The sequence below is a fragment of the Lacerta agilis genome, chromosome 8 (genome assembly GCF_009819535.1).
Source record: "Lacerta agilis isolate rLacAgi1 chromosome 8, rLacAgi1.pri, whole genome shotgun sequence".
Lineage (NCBI taxonomy): Eukaryota > Metazoa > Chordata > Lepidosauria > Squamata > Lacertidae > Lacerta > Lacerta agilis.
The window spans coordinates 29,547,827-29,561,709 of record NC_046319.1 but is presented as its reverse complement, the minus strand read 5'-3'; the positions used below and the strand labels follow the sequence as shown (position 1 = coordinate 29,561,709).

Below are 13,883 nucleotides of genomic sequence, written 5' to 3'. Positions count from 1 at the left end.
ATGGGAGCTGCAGTCTGTCTGGAGGGCTCTAGGTTGCAGAAGGCTGATTTAGATATTGGCTGCGTTCTGATGTTTAAATTCAACCAACGCCAAAATACAAAGAAGCTTCAGACACACGCATGCCTATGGCCCACTCCACCTTTTGAACAAATGGGGAAACAAGGCAGGAAGTCACAGTGAGCTGCCCTGTTATGTCTGGCTTGAGAACGGTGTTTAATGGCTTCCAATGAAACCTGGAAACCAACTTCAAACTATGGTTTCCCGTTTGGGATCTTTTAGAAGCCATTAACCATATTTCCTGGTTTGGATGCGCGCCAACAGAAGAGTGCAGAAAGTGGAAGCTGTGCCTGTAGGGAGGAGCCAACAGGGGGTGTGTGTGTGTAGAAATCCAAAATAAGGGAGGGGCAGAGTTGAAAGGAGGGACGCCCCTGCTACTAGCCCCAGGTGAGCAGGCACATGGCAAGCTCTGCACCTAGTCCTTCTATTTCAAATTCATCGCTGCTAAATTAGCCAGTGTCACACAACCCTCCAGGAGTTTTACATGATGATACCGCAGCGCCTTTGATGATTCTCCTCCTCCTACTGCCCAAGGCATCTATGAATCAAAAGTTTCTTAATGGGATTCGTGGAGCATGGTTAGGGGAAGGCCCTTAATCAGCAAAACATTTCACCTGAATATCAAGCAGCTGGAGAGAAGCTTCAGCCTCCAGCGTTGAAACCAAGGGGGCAGAGACATGATCCCCATGTCTTCTTCACTCACCCTTCCCCTGGGGCCCTGGATTCTCAGTGCTCTGCCTCCTCCCACCACCTCCCTTGCCATGGTTGGCCCTGGAAAATGTCAAGCAATAAGGAAATAGGTTTCTTTCTGCACTGGCCTGGCTGTTTACAACCGCACACACACCAAAAACCTTTGCTTGGAATCTTTATGTTGGTACTATTCCCAATGAAAAAATAAACTGTTCACCCACACTGCATCCAAACTCTAATATTTCCACTGTCTCTCCAGAATAAACAGAAGTATTTAATACATTTAGACAATTTAAAGGAACAAACTGAGAGAAAGTTTCTAAGCTCAAAGCAAAATCATTTAGTTTCTGCTTCTGCATGGAGGTGGGAATTCTTTGATCTGGAAAACAATAGTAATCAGAATTAGACTCAGTAGCCTGTAATAACACTCTTATTTGCAAGAAATCCCATAAATGGATGGCATCAGCTCTCTCTCTCTCTCTCTCTCCACCTGTAATTATCCTAATCTCAAGGACTGGTACTACACTAGCCATATTAAAGCACCACATTGGCCTGAATCAGATGTTATGACTAAACCAGGGTTTGGTTTGTAGGAACGTTCTGGGGGTTCATTCTCTCCATTTGTCTCCATAGCAATTCCCTGCTCCATTTTCTGGTTAGTGGTAAACACCATTTGCCAGGGCATCCAAACTGGGAAAAGTATGGATACAGCTATTATTTACCACCAAACCAAATCTGGAAACCCACTTCAAATTACTGTTCTCAGTTTCTGGTTTGTAGAGAAACTCTCTATAGCTTGCTTGATTTGGACATCACTGTGAACTACAAGTAAAAAGGGTTTGGGGTGTGTGTGAGACAAACGAAGTCAGTCAGAGTCTGCTCCCCTCCCCATCACAGGACAAGTCTACCATCAGCCACCCAGTGGGAAGGATCCTGATCACTATTCATGTATTGCTGCTGTCTATTGCAGTTTTTTTAAAATAACAAATGCCTTGGAAAGATCTGCACCATGAAAAGCGAGAAGGTTGGGTAGGCCTAAAGGGGGTGTACAGGGGGTGGGCGGAAGACAGATGAACAGTGGGCCCATTGGCAGTCATTCACAGAACAACTTTAGCACACACAAGTTCAAAGGAATTTGCTCCCTTAAGTCAGTTCCACAAAAAATAAAAAATCAATAGGACTTCAAAGTGCTTAACATCAATAGAACTGTGTTCCTGGAAAGTCAGCAGGATGCAGTGGATACAGGGTTGGACCTTGACCAGGGAGATCTAGGTTAAAGTCCTTGCTAAACTATGGGTTACCTTGGGCCAGGCACATTTGCTCTCTGTCTCTCATTGTAAATTATTTCGCAGGATTGTTACGATGATAACCAATCAGGAAGGGGGAATAATAATTTTGTAAGAGGTCTCCTTAGAGGCAGGGTGGGATAAAAATGTATTTTCTACCTTTCTACAAAGCTGATTTGTTGAATCAGAAATTTAAATAAGGAGTCTTAATATATAGTCACAGTGGACTTGATCCGTATCTTAATTAACCTATGCTGATTTCACTTTCACCCAGCCAAATAAGGAGATGCCTGACTGTGTGGCTTTCTTCCAAAGCCTCTGAATCTGCCCCCAGAGTATTTCTTTTTAAAGAAGGAAGATATATGCTAAGAATGAAGCAGAAATTCTGAAGCTGTCGCCAGTTCTATTTTCCCAAATAAGCTTGGTCTCTAACACGATGGGGTAAACTTTTCACACACAAGCACGGAACAGCTGCCCAGCGAAAGCAAAGGACAGCTGGAAAGTGTCAGTTTGGGTTCTCTATTACGAGACTAACTTTGTTTGCAGAATGGAAAACAGTAGTGAATCCTCAGAGCCCAATGGGAAGGCAGATTCACATGCACGGCAAACTCTAAGCACGTGAGCTGCCCTTACATGGCAAGTTCTGGGTGTTCCCCTTTTCCCATATCTGAATATCATATGAGATGGTACTTAAAAACACACCCACACGCAGACAGACAACTTCTGTGCAACACAATGCTATGAACAGCTCTCATTTCCTTGTTGATACTGTCGTTCACAGTGCATATTTAGGAATAGACCTCATCAAAAATGCTAACTCAGTGAAGATCCAACCTATATTTTACACAAAAGAGGGCGAGCAAGGAGAAAGCAACAGCATGCAGATATCATGTCCTCATTAGGGGATGAGAGAATAAACGCTTTGCTTTTATTTTATTTATTTTGTTTATATCCCACCTTTTCTCCAAGAAATTTAGGGCAATGTGCATGATTTCTTCCCAGCCCCTCCATTTTATCCCCATAATAATCCTGAGAAATAATTTAAGCTGAGAGTAATTTTCCCAAGGCCACAGTGAGCTTCACAGCTGAGTACAGATTTCGACCCAGCTTTGCTCGAGAACTATCCCAACACTTCCAGGAATCTGACTTATGCTGGTGTCAGATCATTGGTACACTTAGCTCAGTACACTAATACACCTAGCTCAGCTCCTAAACTTGTAAACTTCTCTCTAGGGTTCCAAACAGGCAAGCTTCCCAACCCTACCTAAAGACGCCGGGGAATGAACCTGGATCACCTGCATGCAAAGCATCTCCTCTAACACTGAGCTACAAGTCCTTCCCCAAATACAACACACTGGCACGCCTCTGGCAACTCTTCTTTCACATTTGGCAGCATCAGCTGGGTTTTCCTAGAGTCTAGCTTTGCCCAGGAGTGACACACACAACAAGAACAGGTTGAAGGGTTATCAGCTGGCCTTGCTGCTTATCAAACTCAGTTCTAAAGAGGAATTCTGGTGCTGTCAGAGCACTGGGTCACAAGCCAGAGACTGCTGTGAAGAGATAAATGGTGCACAGTGAAGCTACAAAGTCTTCTCCTGCTATCCCTCAACAGCAGACTCAAAATGGTTTGCTGCTCTTAAAGCTGAACATTTTTTTAAAGGGGGCTTAACGAAACCCAAAAGGATACATGTGGAGGTGGGGGATGAGAACTCCCAGAAAGAGCCACAAGTCCTTTGTGTGGACACAAAGGTGGGGAGCTATTTATTGCACCGTGCTCTTTGAAAACCTTGCTAGCATGTGTTCTGAAACTAGCAGGCTTCAGCTGGAAGTCGAAGCTGCCACTCTCTTCATAAAAATATGTTCCCCTTCACACTTCCTAAACATTGGACAACCTCTAGTGGTTTCCGTGTGAACAGCAGCATGCTGTTACCACTTTGGTAGAGCACTGTCAACAGCAGAGAGAGAGAGAGAGATTGTCAGGTTTGCCTGCTTCAGCTCCACATCAATGGCCAACATGGGATGAGAACATCACATCACCTAGATTTGGTGCTTGATGTATGTAACAACAGCAAGTCAGTCCCTTAAGGGGGGGGGGGACGCTTGGCCACTCCCATGTTTAGCATGCTAAGGAATATGCTGTATTTGGACGTCTAGAAATGTCAAAGTATATTCCACAATGCCCAGATCGTGCAAGAGGCCTCTTCAAACACACACAGGAGGCTTCAAGTACTAACTGTGTTGTCTGGGCTTGTTGTATTTATCAAATTATAACAGGTGGTGAAAGGAGCCTAACAAAGCTAACCTAAAGTGGAGTGTTTTGCAATCACCTGGAGGATGTTATGTCTTGGTGCCTTGATTTAGATGCATGGAAATAAGCAGGTGGGCCAGGTCATGAAAACGGCACAGAAATGTATGCAGGACTGCCTCCAGTGCCATTTTGAAAGTCTATGTGGGGAAGAACTAAGGACCTTCCATTGCTTGGTAAAATTTGCCTTTTCCTGTTGCATAAACACACCATTTCCCAAGAAACTACCCATACTAAATCCAGGAATTTGTGTCCTAACAGGCCCTAGACTAAACAGGAAGAACACATTTTGATGTATGCTTTCCCAAATCATTTTCGTGAACATAAATCTCAATTTGCTAGGTAACTTTGGCAAAGCCCTAAATTTTATTTGCTCGTTTGAAGTGTCCCATTCCAACAAAGTACAGAATGGCAGTTGTCACAACTTGTTGCAGTCAGTCAATCACCGCCTTCAGATCTCCTGTAGCAAATATGTTTCCGCTACTCCTTTTTGCTTGATGTTTTCTTAATGGCCCATTACCCTCACCAAACACCCTGAGGGTATATTCCTCTACTACTAGCCACTACAACAGGAGTCAGCAACCTTTTTCAGCCGTGGGCCAGTCCACCATCCCTCAGACCATGTGGTGGGCCGGACTATATTTTGAAAAAAATATATGAATGAATCCCTATGTGCCACAAATAACCCAAAGATGCATTTTAAAATAAAAGCACACATTCTACTCCTGTAAAAACACCAGGCAGGCCCCACAAATACCGGTAACCCAGAGATGCATTTTAAATAAAAGGACACATTCTACACATGTAAAAACACGCTGATTCCCAGACGTCTGTGGGCCGGATTGAGAAGGTGATTTGGCCGCATCCGGCCCACGGGCCTTAGTTTGCCTACTCATGTTCTATAAACTGCAGGTGGAAGGGCACCATCTTAGAAGAGGCACCCCCCTTCAATGTCACCCATAAAAGGGGATGCCTCTTCGGAGAAGGGCCTCCTGCAGCATATGCATGCACAATCTTAAACACAAAGTTATGCCCATTTCCTTTTCAGAACTGTTGTTTTAGTCACATGCATATTTAAATTGTTTCAGTCACATGCATATTTAAATTGAATCAATCTGTCAAAACCCATTTGATGAGTTGGCTATCATTTGTTTATTTCGGTGGCAGGACTCACTTTCAAGTATCTCACCCACCTTTCCATACACTCCTGAATTCAGTTTTGTCACAATCGCCAGTCACTTCCGAACACTGACTCCGGACAAGTGCATACCAAAGTCTCCCAGTGAGGGTAGGAATATACCAAAGGAGGCGCAACTTCCAAAGATTAAATAGGATGAACAGATGCTGTTTTTGAATACTGCCTCCGTGTAAAGGTAAAGGGGCCCATGACCATTAGGTCCAGTCGTGTCCGACTCTGGGGTTGCGGTGCTCATCTCACGTTATTGGCCGAGGGAGCCGGCGTACAGCTTCCGGGTCATGTGGCCAGCATGACTAAGCCGCTTCTGGCGAACCAGAGCAGCGCACAGAAACGCCATTTACCTTCCCGCTGGAGCGGTACCTATTTATCTACTTACACATTGACGTGCTTTTGAACTGCTAGGTGGGCAGGAGCTGGGACCGAGCAACAGGAGCTCACCCCGTCGCGGGGATTCGAACCGCCGACCTTCTGATCAGCAAGCCCTAGGCTTAGTGGTTTAACCCACAGTGCCACCCACGTCCCTCTGCCTCCGTGTACCCCACTATAAATAAATAACATTATCTGCATCTATATTTACATGTAAAAAACCCCAAACCCTCCTGAGACATTAAAGATTCGTTTTCAGCCTCCCAATTAAAATTGCTCCCCATTTCTACAAAAGAGAAGGAAATTAACAGCACAATCCTATGTGTAGCTACTCAGAAGTAAGTCCAGCTGAGTTCAACAAAACTTACCTAAGGCTGCAGTCTTAAACACACTCACTAGAGGAAAAGTCCCACTGAAAACAGTGTGGCTTGCTTCTGAGTAAACTTGCATAGGATTGCACTATAAATTAAGACCATTTGTAGCAGAATTTAAGGATTCTGACTGTTAATTTTTCCCCTGCTGCAGAGACTGCTCCCTGTTTGTCAGGGCTGGCCGGTTCCTCTTCACATCACTATGCAGACGCCTCTTGGTCTTTTATAACTCTTATAACTCTAACTCTCCCCTGACACTATGTGAGGGGGGGAAATGTATGTAGCAATGCAGACTTCCATAACCTGAGCCATGCTTTGGACTACAACTCCCATCAGCCCTAGCTAGCAGAGTGGTGCTGGCTGGGGCTAATGAGAGTTATAGTCAAAAACACCTTGAGGGTACCAGGTTGGAGAAGGCTGTTGTACTGCATGAGTTGCAGTGTGTCTTCCTCCATTGGGAGGACGACACTGATTGTCATGGTAAAAAAAAAAAAAAAAAGCGGGGGGGGCAGCTGGAAACAAGCTGAACACTCATCTGAGGTTTGTAAATCACTAGTTAGCAAATGGAGCACTAAAGATACCTGTGTCCTCGGATGTCAGACTGGTCACACACTCCGCCGAGGGCTATTCGGTGGAACTCTCGGCCCAATGTCTTTGCCACGGATCTTCCCACACTAGTTTTTCCAACCCCAGGAGGTCCCACAAAGCAAAGGATCGGGCCCTTCAAGTTGTTCTTAAGCTGTCTGACTGCCAAATACTCCAACACCCTCTTCTTCAACTTCTCCATAGCGTAATGGTCATTGTCCAGAAGAATCCTCGCTGCACGGATATCCAGGCAATCTGTTGACCAAACGTTAATTGTGTTTAAACGCCAAGCTTAAGCATCTCTGCTGGTCAAATAGCCACAATAATGTATAACCCTGGTAACACCACCAATATTCCCCCCCCCCTTTTGCATTTTTCATACAATTTGTTGTAGTCATAGTCTACGGAAGCACAGAAGACTCCATTTACCTTTTGTACTTTTGCTCCATGGCAGTTCCACCATCAGTTCCAAGTAATTTCTAGTTAAGGCATATTCTGGCATTGACTGAGGCATTTTCTTTAATCTAGAACGACAGATAAAATTGATATGTGTAACTTAAGCATATTTGTTCCTAAAGATGTGCGCTCATCAGTTCTGTATTTTAAAATCCTAGCAAGTAATCTGAACATGCTAAGCTTCACTTCGAACTGTGCTGCACATGTTTAATTGCTTTTAAAGCCACAGTTACTGGGTTCATTCCCTGATTCTATATACCCAACGCTTTGTGTTCCCATGATTTTGCCTCTTCCCTCAAGTATAATTTATCAGCCATATGTGTGGTTCCCTCCAGATGATTTGGACTACAACATCTGTAAACCATGAACATGGGCCACACTGGCTGGGGTGGGTGGAAACTAGTGTCTGAAACAGCTGGAGGGCACTGGCTTCGGAAGACTGGATTATGACGTATTAAAAGGGTGGTATTCAAGAACACAGAAAACATGGGAAGTCAAGTAATGGCTTCAAAGACTGTAAAACAGATTTTAAAATCAGATTTTTAAACAATGTTAGAAACTTAGAGCTTCAGAATCTAAATAAACTACCTACCTCTTTACCTCTTTTACACACACTTTTAGAGCCTGCTCAGGCATACTGGAGGTTCGAATTTTCTTTTCAAGGATAACAATATCATTGTGGTCTTCATCCTCCTCCTCGTCTTCAGCGGTGCCTGGAAAGTGGGTGATCCTTCGAATGGGACGTATCGCTACAACCTACGAAGTTTGAAAGGTTCAACAAATAGCAGGAACTTTCTCTGTGTGAGCTTGTGGCCACTGCACTAAGCGACCAATTACCCAATTCATTCATTCACTTTATTAAAAGATTTCTATACCACTTTTCGTTCACAAAAAATATTAAAGCAGTCCACACAATAATAAAACAAAACAAAAACCATCATTGGGAAAATCAGTAAAAACCATAATAATGACCTGCTAAAAATTAACTGCTAAAATTGTTGCTATTTAAGGATGTTTTAACTGCCGGCTTAGACATCTGTTAAAAATCACATGGCTTTATATTCAGGTGTGGGTAACCCACCCTGGGACCAGCTGATAAATGCAGATGGAAAAATAAATAAATATTTCATAAAATAGATTTAATAATGCTTTTGTCTTTATCACCTACTCTAACATTATGTCAGCCTCCATACAAAAGCCTTAAAACACATTATTTAATTATAATAATTAAGAGATTACCCTTTTGTCATCATCCTGTTTGGATTTTCTAGTTTTCTGAAGCAGTTTCAAGCCTTCAATCTGCCTAACAAGCAAGGGTATGGTCATCTTGAACCGTTCCTCCAACCCAACAGCATCTAAAATCTAACAGAAAGGTGCAACATATTAGGTGTTTTTCCTCACCTACTAGAGTTTCCAGACTCTCTCCCACAAAATACATTTGCTCTATTTGAAATGTGTCTGTGCCGCTGTATGGAAAAATCAACAGGTGGTTAGCTTCAAGGAGCGTATCTGAATGCTTGTAAGGATGTTCTCCTGGGATAAAGCAGCAAGGAAGCCACTTTGTAATATGGAGATGCTGAACTGAAAATCTGTCCTGTCTGCCAATTTTGTTTTTTAATCTCATGTGTTTCTCTCTGAGTTTAGCCAATGTGTGTCTGGCTAGTGTAAGGCTGGGGGACCCGTGGCTCTCCAGAGGTTGCTGGACTGCTCCCATAATCCCTTCCTATTGGCTATACTGGCTGGGGCTGATGGGAGTTACTAGTCCAGAGACACCTGGAGGCCCACAGGTTCCCCACCCCAGCTTTACCTGGAGATTGAACCTGGGGCCTTCCGCATGCACTTTACAAATTCGCCATTCCTAGAGGTATGGTAGCCAGACTTCCCCTAAAGAAGCAGAAAAACCTATAACCCATGACCCCAAAATGAATGCGCTATACTTAATGTACAGAACAAATCCACTTTTATTGCTTTATAAACAATGCATTGCTTAACTCCAATAGTCTCTAAGTGGTTTACAACACAAAAATAAAAATAAGTTAAAACTGTAAGATCACACTACAGTTTAAAATGACTGCGGGAATAAGAAAAAAACATTCAATTGGCACTGGAAGTTCAGTAGGGAGGGAGCTTGTCTGGCCTCAGCTGGGATTTCCATAGAATTGGGCACACAATACTAGGGAGAGGGAGTGTTTGCCAAAGACATAAGATTAGAACGGATGTTCCATGTCAAAATGTACGAGAACAGCGTGGTTTTCAGGATGTAGGCGTATACCACTTTATAACCAAAGCAACAAGCTGTGATGGTTTATACATATATATTTTTATGGCAAAGGGCTCAAGGCATTCATTTCTGTGCCAGCATACTCTTGCTTCATCCTTTTGATAGATGGAACACTTGGAAATTGAGCAGAGTTGGCTAGAACAGGAGACACTCTTTTTCTTTGTTCAGTCTGTGCAAAGGCAGCACACCCTACCTGAAGCTTCTCCTGGTTGCTGGTGCGGATGATGGAGGTTAATATATCTGGCAAAGCTTCCCTAGGCAGGTTGTCTAGCAGGCGTCTCAGTTTAGCCACTGCAGGGATTGACATATCCAGCATCTCAACCAGCTTCGTCATAGAAAGAAAGAAAAAAACGTATAGCGAATGTTCAGAACAGATATCATTTTGGATAAGCTGCACAAACCTATACCATTACAGAGCTCAGAAAGAAATCTGTCAGAAACTTTCTCAATTGCAGTGGTTGAAAAAACCATTTGTCTTCAGGCAAATCTCTTTCATGGATCTACCTGAACAAAGAAGGATGACTGGCATCAAGAAGTCTGTCAGCATTGCTGACTCAATAAGAGCTTGAGGGGCTTTTCTGCTGTACAATTTGACGGTCTTTCTGATGCAATTATCCTCAGGAGTTCATTCGCTTTGCATAACATGCACATCTATTACTCAGGGCAAGCAGTAGCTTGCAGCAAGCCCTGCAGCTCTGCCAGCATGAACCACATCTTAAAACCATGTATGGAGGCACTTAGCTTATGTGCTCCTTTGCCGAGTCCAAAAGGATCAGCAAAACAAAGAGACACAAGCCTCTGTTGCTGATTAACAGGTAGGCAAGCCCTTAGGTGTCCAAAAGTCATCCTCTATAATCAGACGGGTGGGTGGGATACAAATTATAAAATTGTTGCTGCTGTTTATTAAATTTCTATACCACCCTTCAGCCAAATATCACAGGGTGGTTCACAACATAAAAATAGAAAATGAGAACATAATACGTACAAAAGTTTTTATCTTGCCCTTCTTCCCTAAGGAACCCAGGGCGACAAACACACAAATTACAAAACAACTGAAACATCTAAAAGCAATTCCGGTACAGATGCAGACTGGGAAGCATCTCTACCTAAAAGGCGAGTTGGAAGAGTAAGGTCTTTAGCAGGAGCCAAAAAACATCAGAGACAGCATCTGTCTAATATTTAAAAGGGAATTCCAAAGGGTAGGCGCAGATTGTGAAAAACGGACCTTTTGATAACATGGTATCTGCAAGAGGCTCTCTCCTGCAGAGTACAGTAATTGATTGGGTATATAAGAGGGTAAGACAATCTTTCAGCTATCTACATTCAACACCCAGGGCCGTTTGCTCAACAGCCACTACAGATCAGCATTTCCTACTTCCAGCTGCCTAACCTGCACTGCATATTTATAGAACTGCTCCGACAGCTCTCCCAGTTCTTCCTCGGATGTAGACTTGTTGGTGAACTGTTCCAGACGATCCAGCTGTTCCACGTCAGCAACAGGGTAGGGCTTCTCCTTCACCAGCTGCAAAATCTGGAACCTGCAGAGGCCCGTTATCAGCAAAGTGTAATGTGGCTTTGGCCAGTTGCTGCCAACCACCTGGACTGCCAGTGCTGCCGTGCCGATCCTGGAAGCATTAAGAGGATGAGTTTTGCTGTGACACAACAGGAAGAGTGTGCTTTGATTGGAGCAATATAGCTCCATCTCAAGATTTTGTTGTTATATTGCCATTGTTTTTAAAAACTGTATTGTTTTAGCCACTTTGTTGTTTGCCACACTGGGATCCTTTGGCAGCACAGAAGACATTTGATAAATAAATAAAGCAGTTTTATTGACTATAGGTGCAGCTAAGATTCATTTTTTAAAAAACTTAGTCATTAGACCAAGGAGTGCAACCTGCCTACCACCTTCTCTTCCCTCATTGTCACTTTTCTTGTGTCATGGGAATGTCCTGACCCTCGTGCCTAAAATCCTGAAGAGCTGCTGCCAGTCCGTGTAGACAATGACTGTAACATATCATTGTTCTACATGTAACAAAATGCAGCAGAATTATCCGCATGTATTAGGGTGGTGCCTTTAATTGTAAAATTTCTACCGTAATGCTGCAAAGTCAGCCCAGTGATTGGCCAGGGAGTGATTAGAGCTGGTGAAAGAGTAAAGTACATAAAGTTCAGGTTCAATCCCTGGAGTCTCCCAGTAGGCTTGGGAAAGTCTCTGTGTTTGAAGCCCTGGAGAGCCACTGCCAGTCAGTGTAGGCAACACTGACCTAGATGGCCCATGGTTTGGTTCAGTACAAGGCAGCTTCCTCTGTTCCTCTTTGAACCAGCTTTGCACACAGAAGGTCCCAAGTTCAATCCTTGGCATCTCCAGGATGGGCTATGAAATACCCCCTGCTGAAACCCTGGAGAACTGCTGCCAGTCAATGTAGGCAATACAGAGCTAGATGGGGACATATAGTCCTGACTCTGTCTAAGGCAGCTTCCTATGCTCCTATTGTAGCTCAGGGTGGGCAGCTAGCAAGGCAAGTGCAGGGACAGAGGACTCAACATATAATAATAATAATAATAATTATTATTATTATTATTATTTATAATTATTACTTATACCGCGCCCATATGGCAGGGTTTCTCCAGCCACATGAGTGAGAAACAGCTGTGGCAAAGAAGGGGAGGGCCGTCGGAAGGAAGAGGGGGCGGTTGCCATGGCGACGAACACCAGGCCCTTAACAGGCAGGGAGAAACAGTTCCCATGGCGACAAGGAGGAGGGTGACTGGGAGGGTGGGCAGCTACCATGACAACAACAGGGGGCGCGCCGCGATAGGAGGGGAAGGTAGCCATAGCGACAGGGAGTGGGGTGGAGGGGGTAAGAGGCTCTCGGCGGTTGCCGTGGCGAAGGGTGGGCGGGGCTCCGACCTGTGTAGCGGGGGCAGCGCGTCGAGGTCGCTGGGCGGGTCGCTGGTGTCGGGGATGACGCCGATGATGGTGCTCTTGAGCGACGTGCCCTTCAGCAGCCGGCTCCGCACCAGCTGCATGTTCCGCGGCGAGTCCACGCTGGCGCGCATGGTGGAGCCCGGCAGCAGCACCGCCTCCGGAGTCAGCAGCAGCGGCAGCCGGCTCGGGATCTGGATGGCGCTACCGCCCGACGACGGGGACGACGCCATGGCGAAGCGCTCTGCTCGGCGGGGGCAAAGGCCGCGCGTCAAGCGTTTTGCAGGCCGCGCTACGGCGGCCGGCGAGGGCCAAGCGCGCCCGCCACTGCCCCCTGCAGGCTGCTATGAGAACTACTAGTTCATCAAATGAAGCGAATTAAAACGGTTAAGTGGGGAGAAAAATATTCAGCTTAATAGAACCACCTGGCACTGGATACATAATTTGAAAGTTTCCTAAAAAACAAACTTTGGTCTACTATCTCTTTTTAAAAGCCTTTTTAATTAATTGTTTTGTCTTGCAATCCTGAGGAGATTAACATTTGAGACTTTCATCTGAGTAAACTTGCATAGGATGGTACTGTTAAGAGAATGCTTAATCTCACCAGTGTGGTTGCATTTAAGTAATAGTAAAAACTCAAACCTCCACGTGTATTAACTAGAAACATTGCAGCTAAGGTTGATTTTCTAGGAATCTGCCAGAAGGCTAGATCAATGAAGACAAATATTCCTTGCCGTTATCACAGCGCAGCTGTCACAAGGCCTGCAAAGGAAAACTTGCTCATTATTGATTAAGAGGACATGCTTACCAACTGACCGGGGTGGTTGGGATGACCTGGCCTGATCCTCCACCTTTAAAAGAGTGGCTTGATGCGGAAAAATAAGTTTTATCACAACGTGGAGAGAAAGGTGGTCACTAGCTAACGTGTGCTGATCAAATTGCTGTTAAAGGAGCAAGAGCCAATTAAAATGTTGGCAACCCTAGAGAAAAATAATTTAATTTACCAGCATAGTATTTCCTACCTGGACATTATTTCTGCCTGGGAATTTTGTCTTATGTTCACCATTTATACATTGGAAGGGACTTCTTTCAGGCAGCTTATTCTGCAGCTGAAAACTCTAGAAATATTTTTTCCACTTTGAATACTTTGGTTGTCATCCACCCTGTTGCTGTGTCTACTACATCCACAAGATGTCAGAACAGCACACAAAATTCAATTTCTGGAGTTTGCTGTTGTAAATAAACTATATTTTGTGAATATATCTTTTACACCAGCCTATATACATATACATATACATATACATATACATATACATATACATATATATATATATATATATATATATATATATATATATATAT

The 13,883-nt window shown here is 44.1% G+C and overlaps 1 protein-coding gene across 2 annotated transcripts in view; it reads right to left on the bottom strand.

Moving 5' to 3' along the window:
* LONP2 (lon peptidase 2, peroxisomal) overlaps nt 1-12,785 on the bottom strand; it is a 48,009-nt gene extending 35,224 nt beyond the window's left edge. Inside the window, exons 1-7 of one of the 2 annotated variants that reach the window (XM_033156735.1) lie at nt 12,507-12,785; nt 10,986-11,220; nt 9,789-9,920; nt 8,554-8,676; nt 7,907-8,070; nt 7,288-7,382; nt 6,855-7,113 (exon numbers count right to left, since the gene is read on the bottom strand). In XM_033156735.1, the coding sequence (XP_033012626.1) occupies nt 6,855-7,113; nt 7,288-7,382; nt 7,907-8,070; nt 8,554-8,676; nt 9,789-9,920; nt 10,986-11,220; nt 12,507-12,754 (1,256 nt within the window). In that variant the 5' untranslated portion in view covers nt 12,755-12,785. The remainder of the gene's footprint in view (nt 1-6,854; nt 7,114-7,287; nt 7,383-7,906; nt 8,071-8,553; nt 8,677-9,788; nt 9,921-10,985; nt 11,221-12,506) is intronic. The other variant, XM_033156734.1, reaches the window with a different exon arrangement.
* Nucleotides 12,786-13,883: the final 1,098 nt, after the last annotated feature.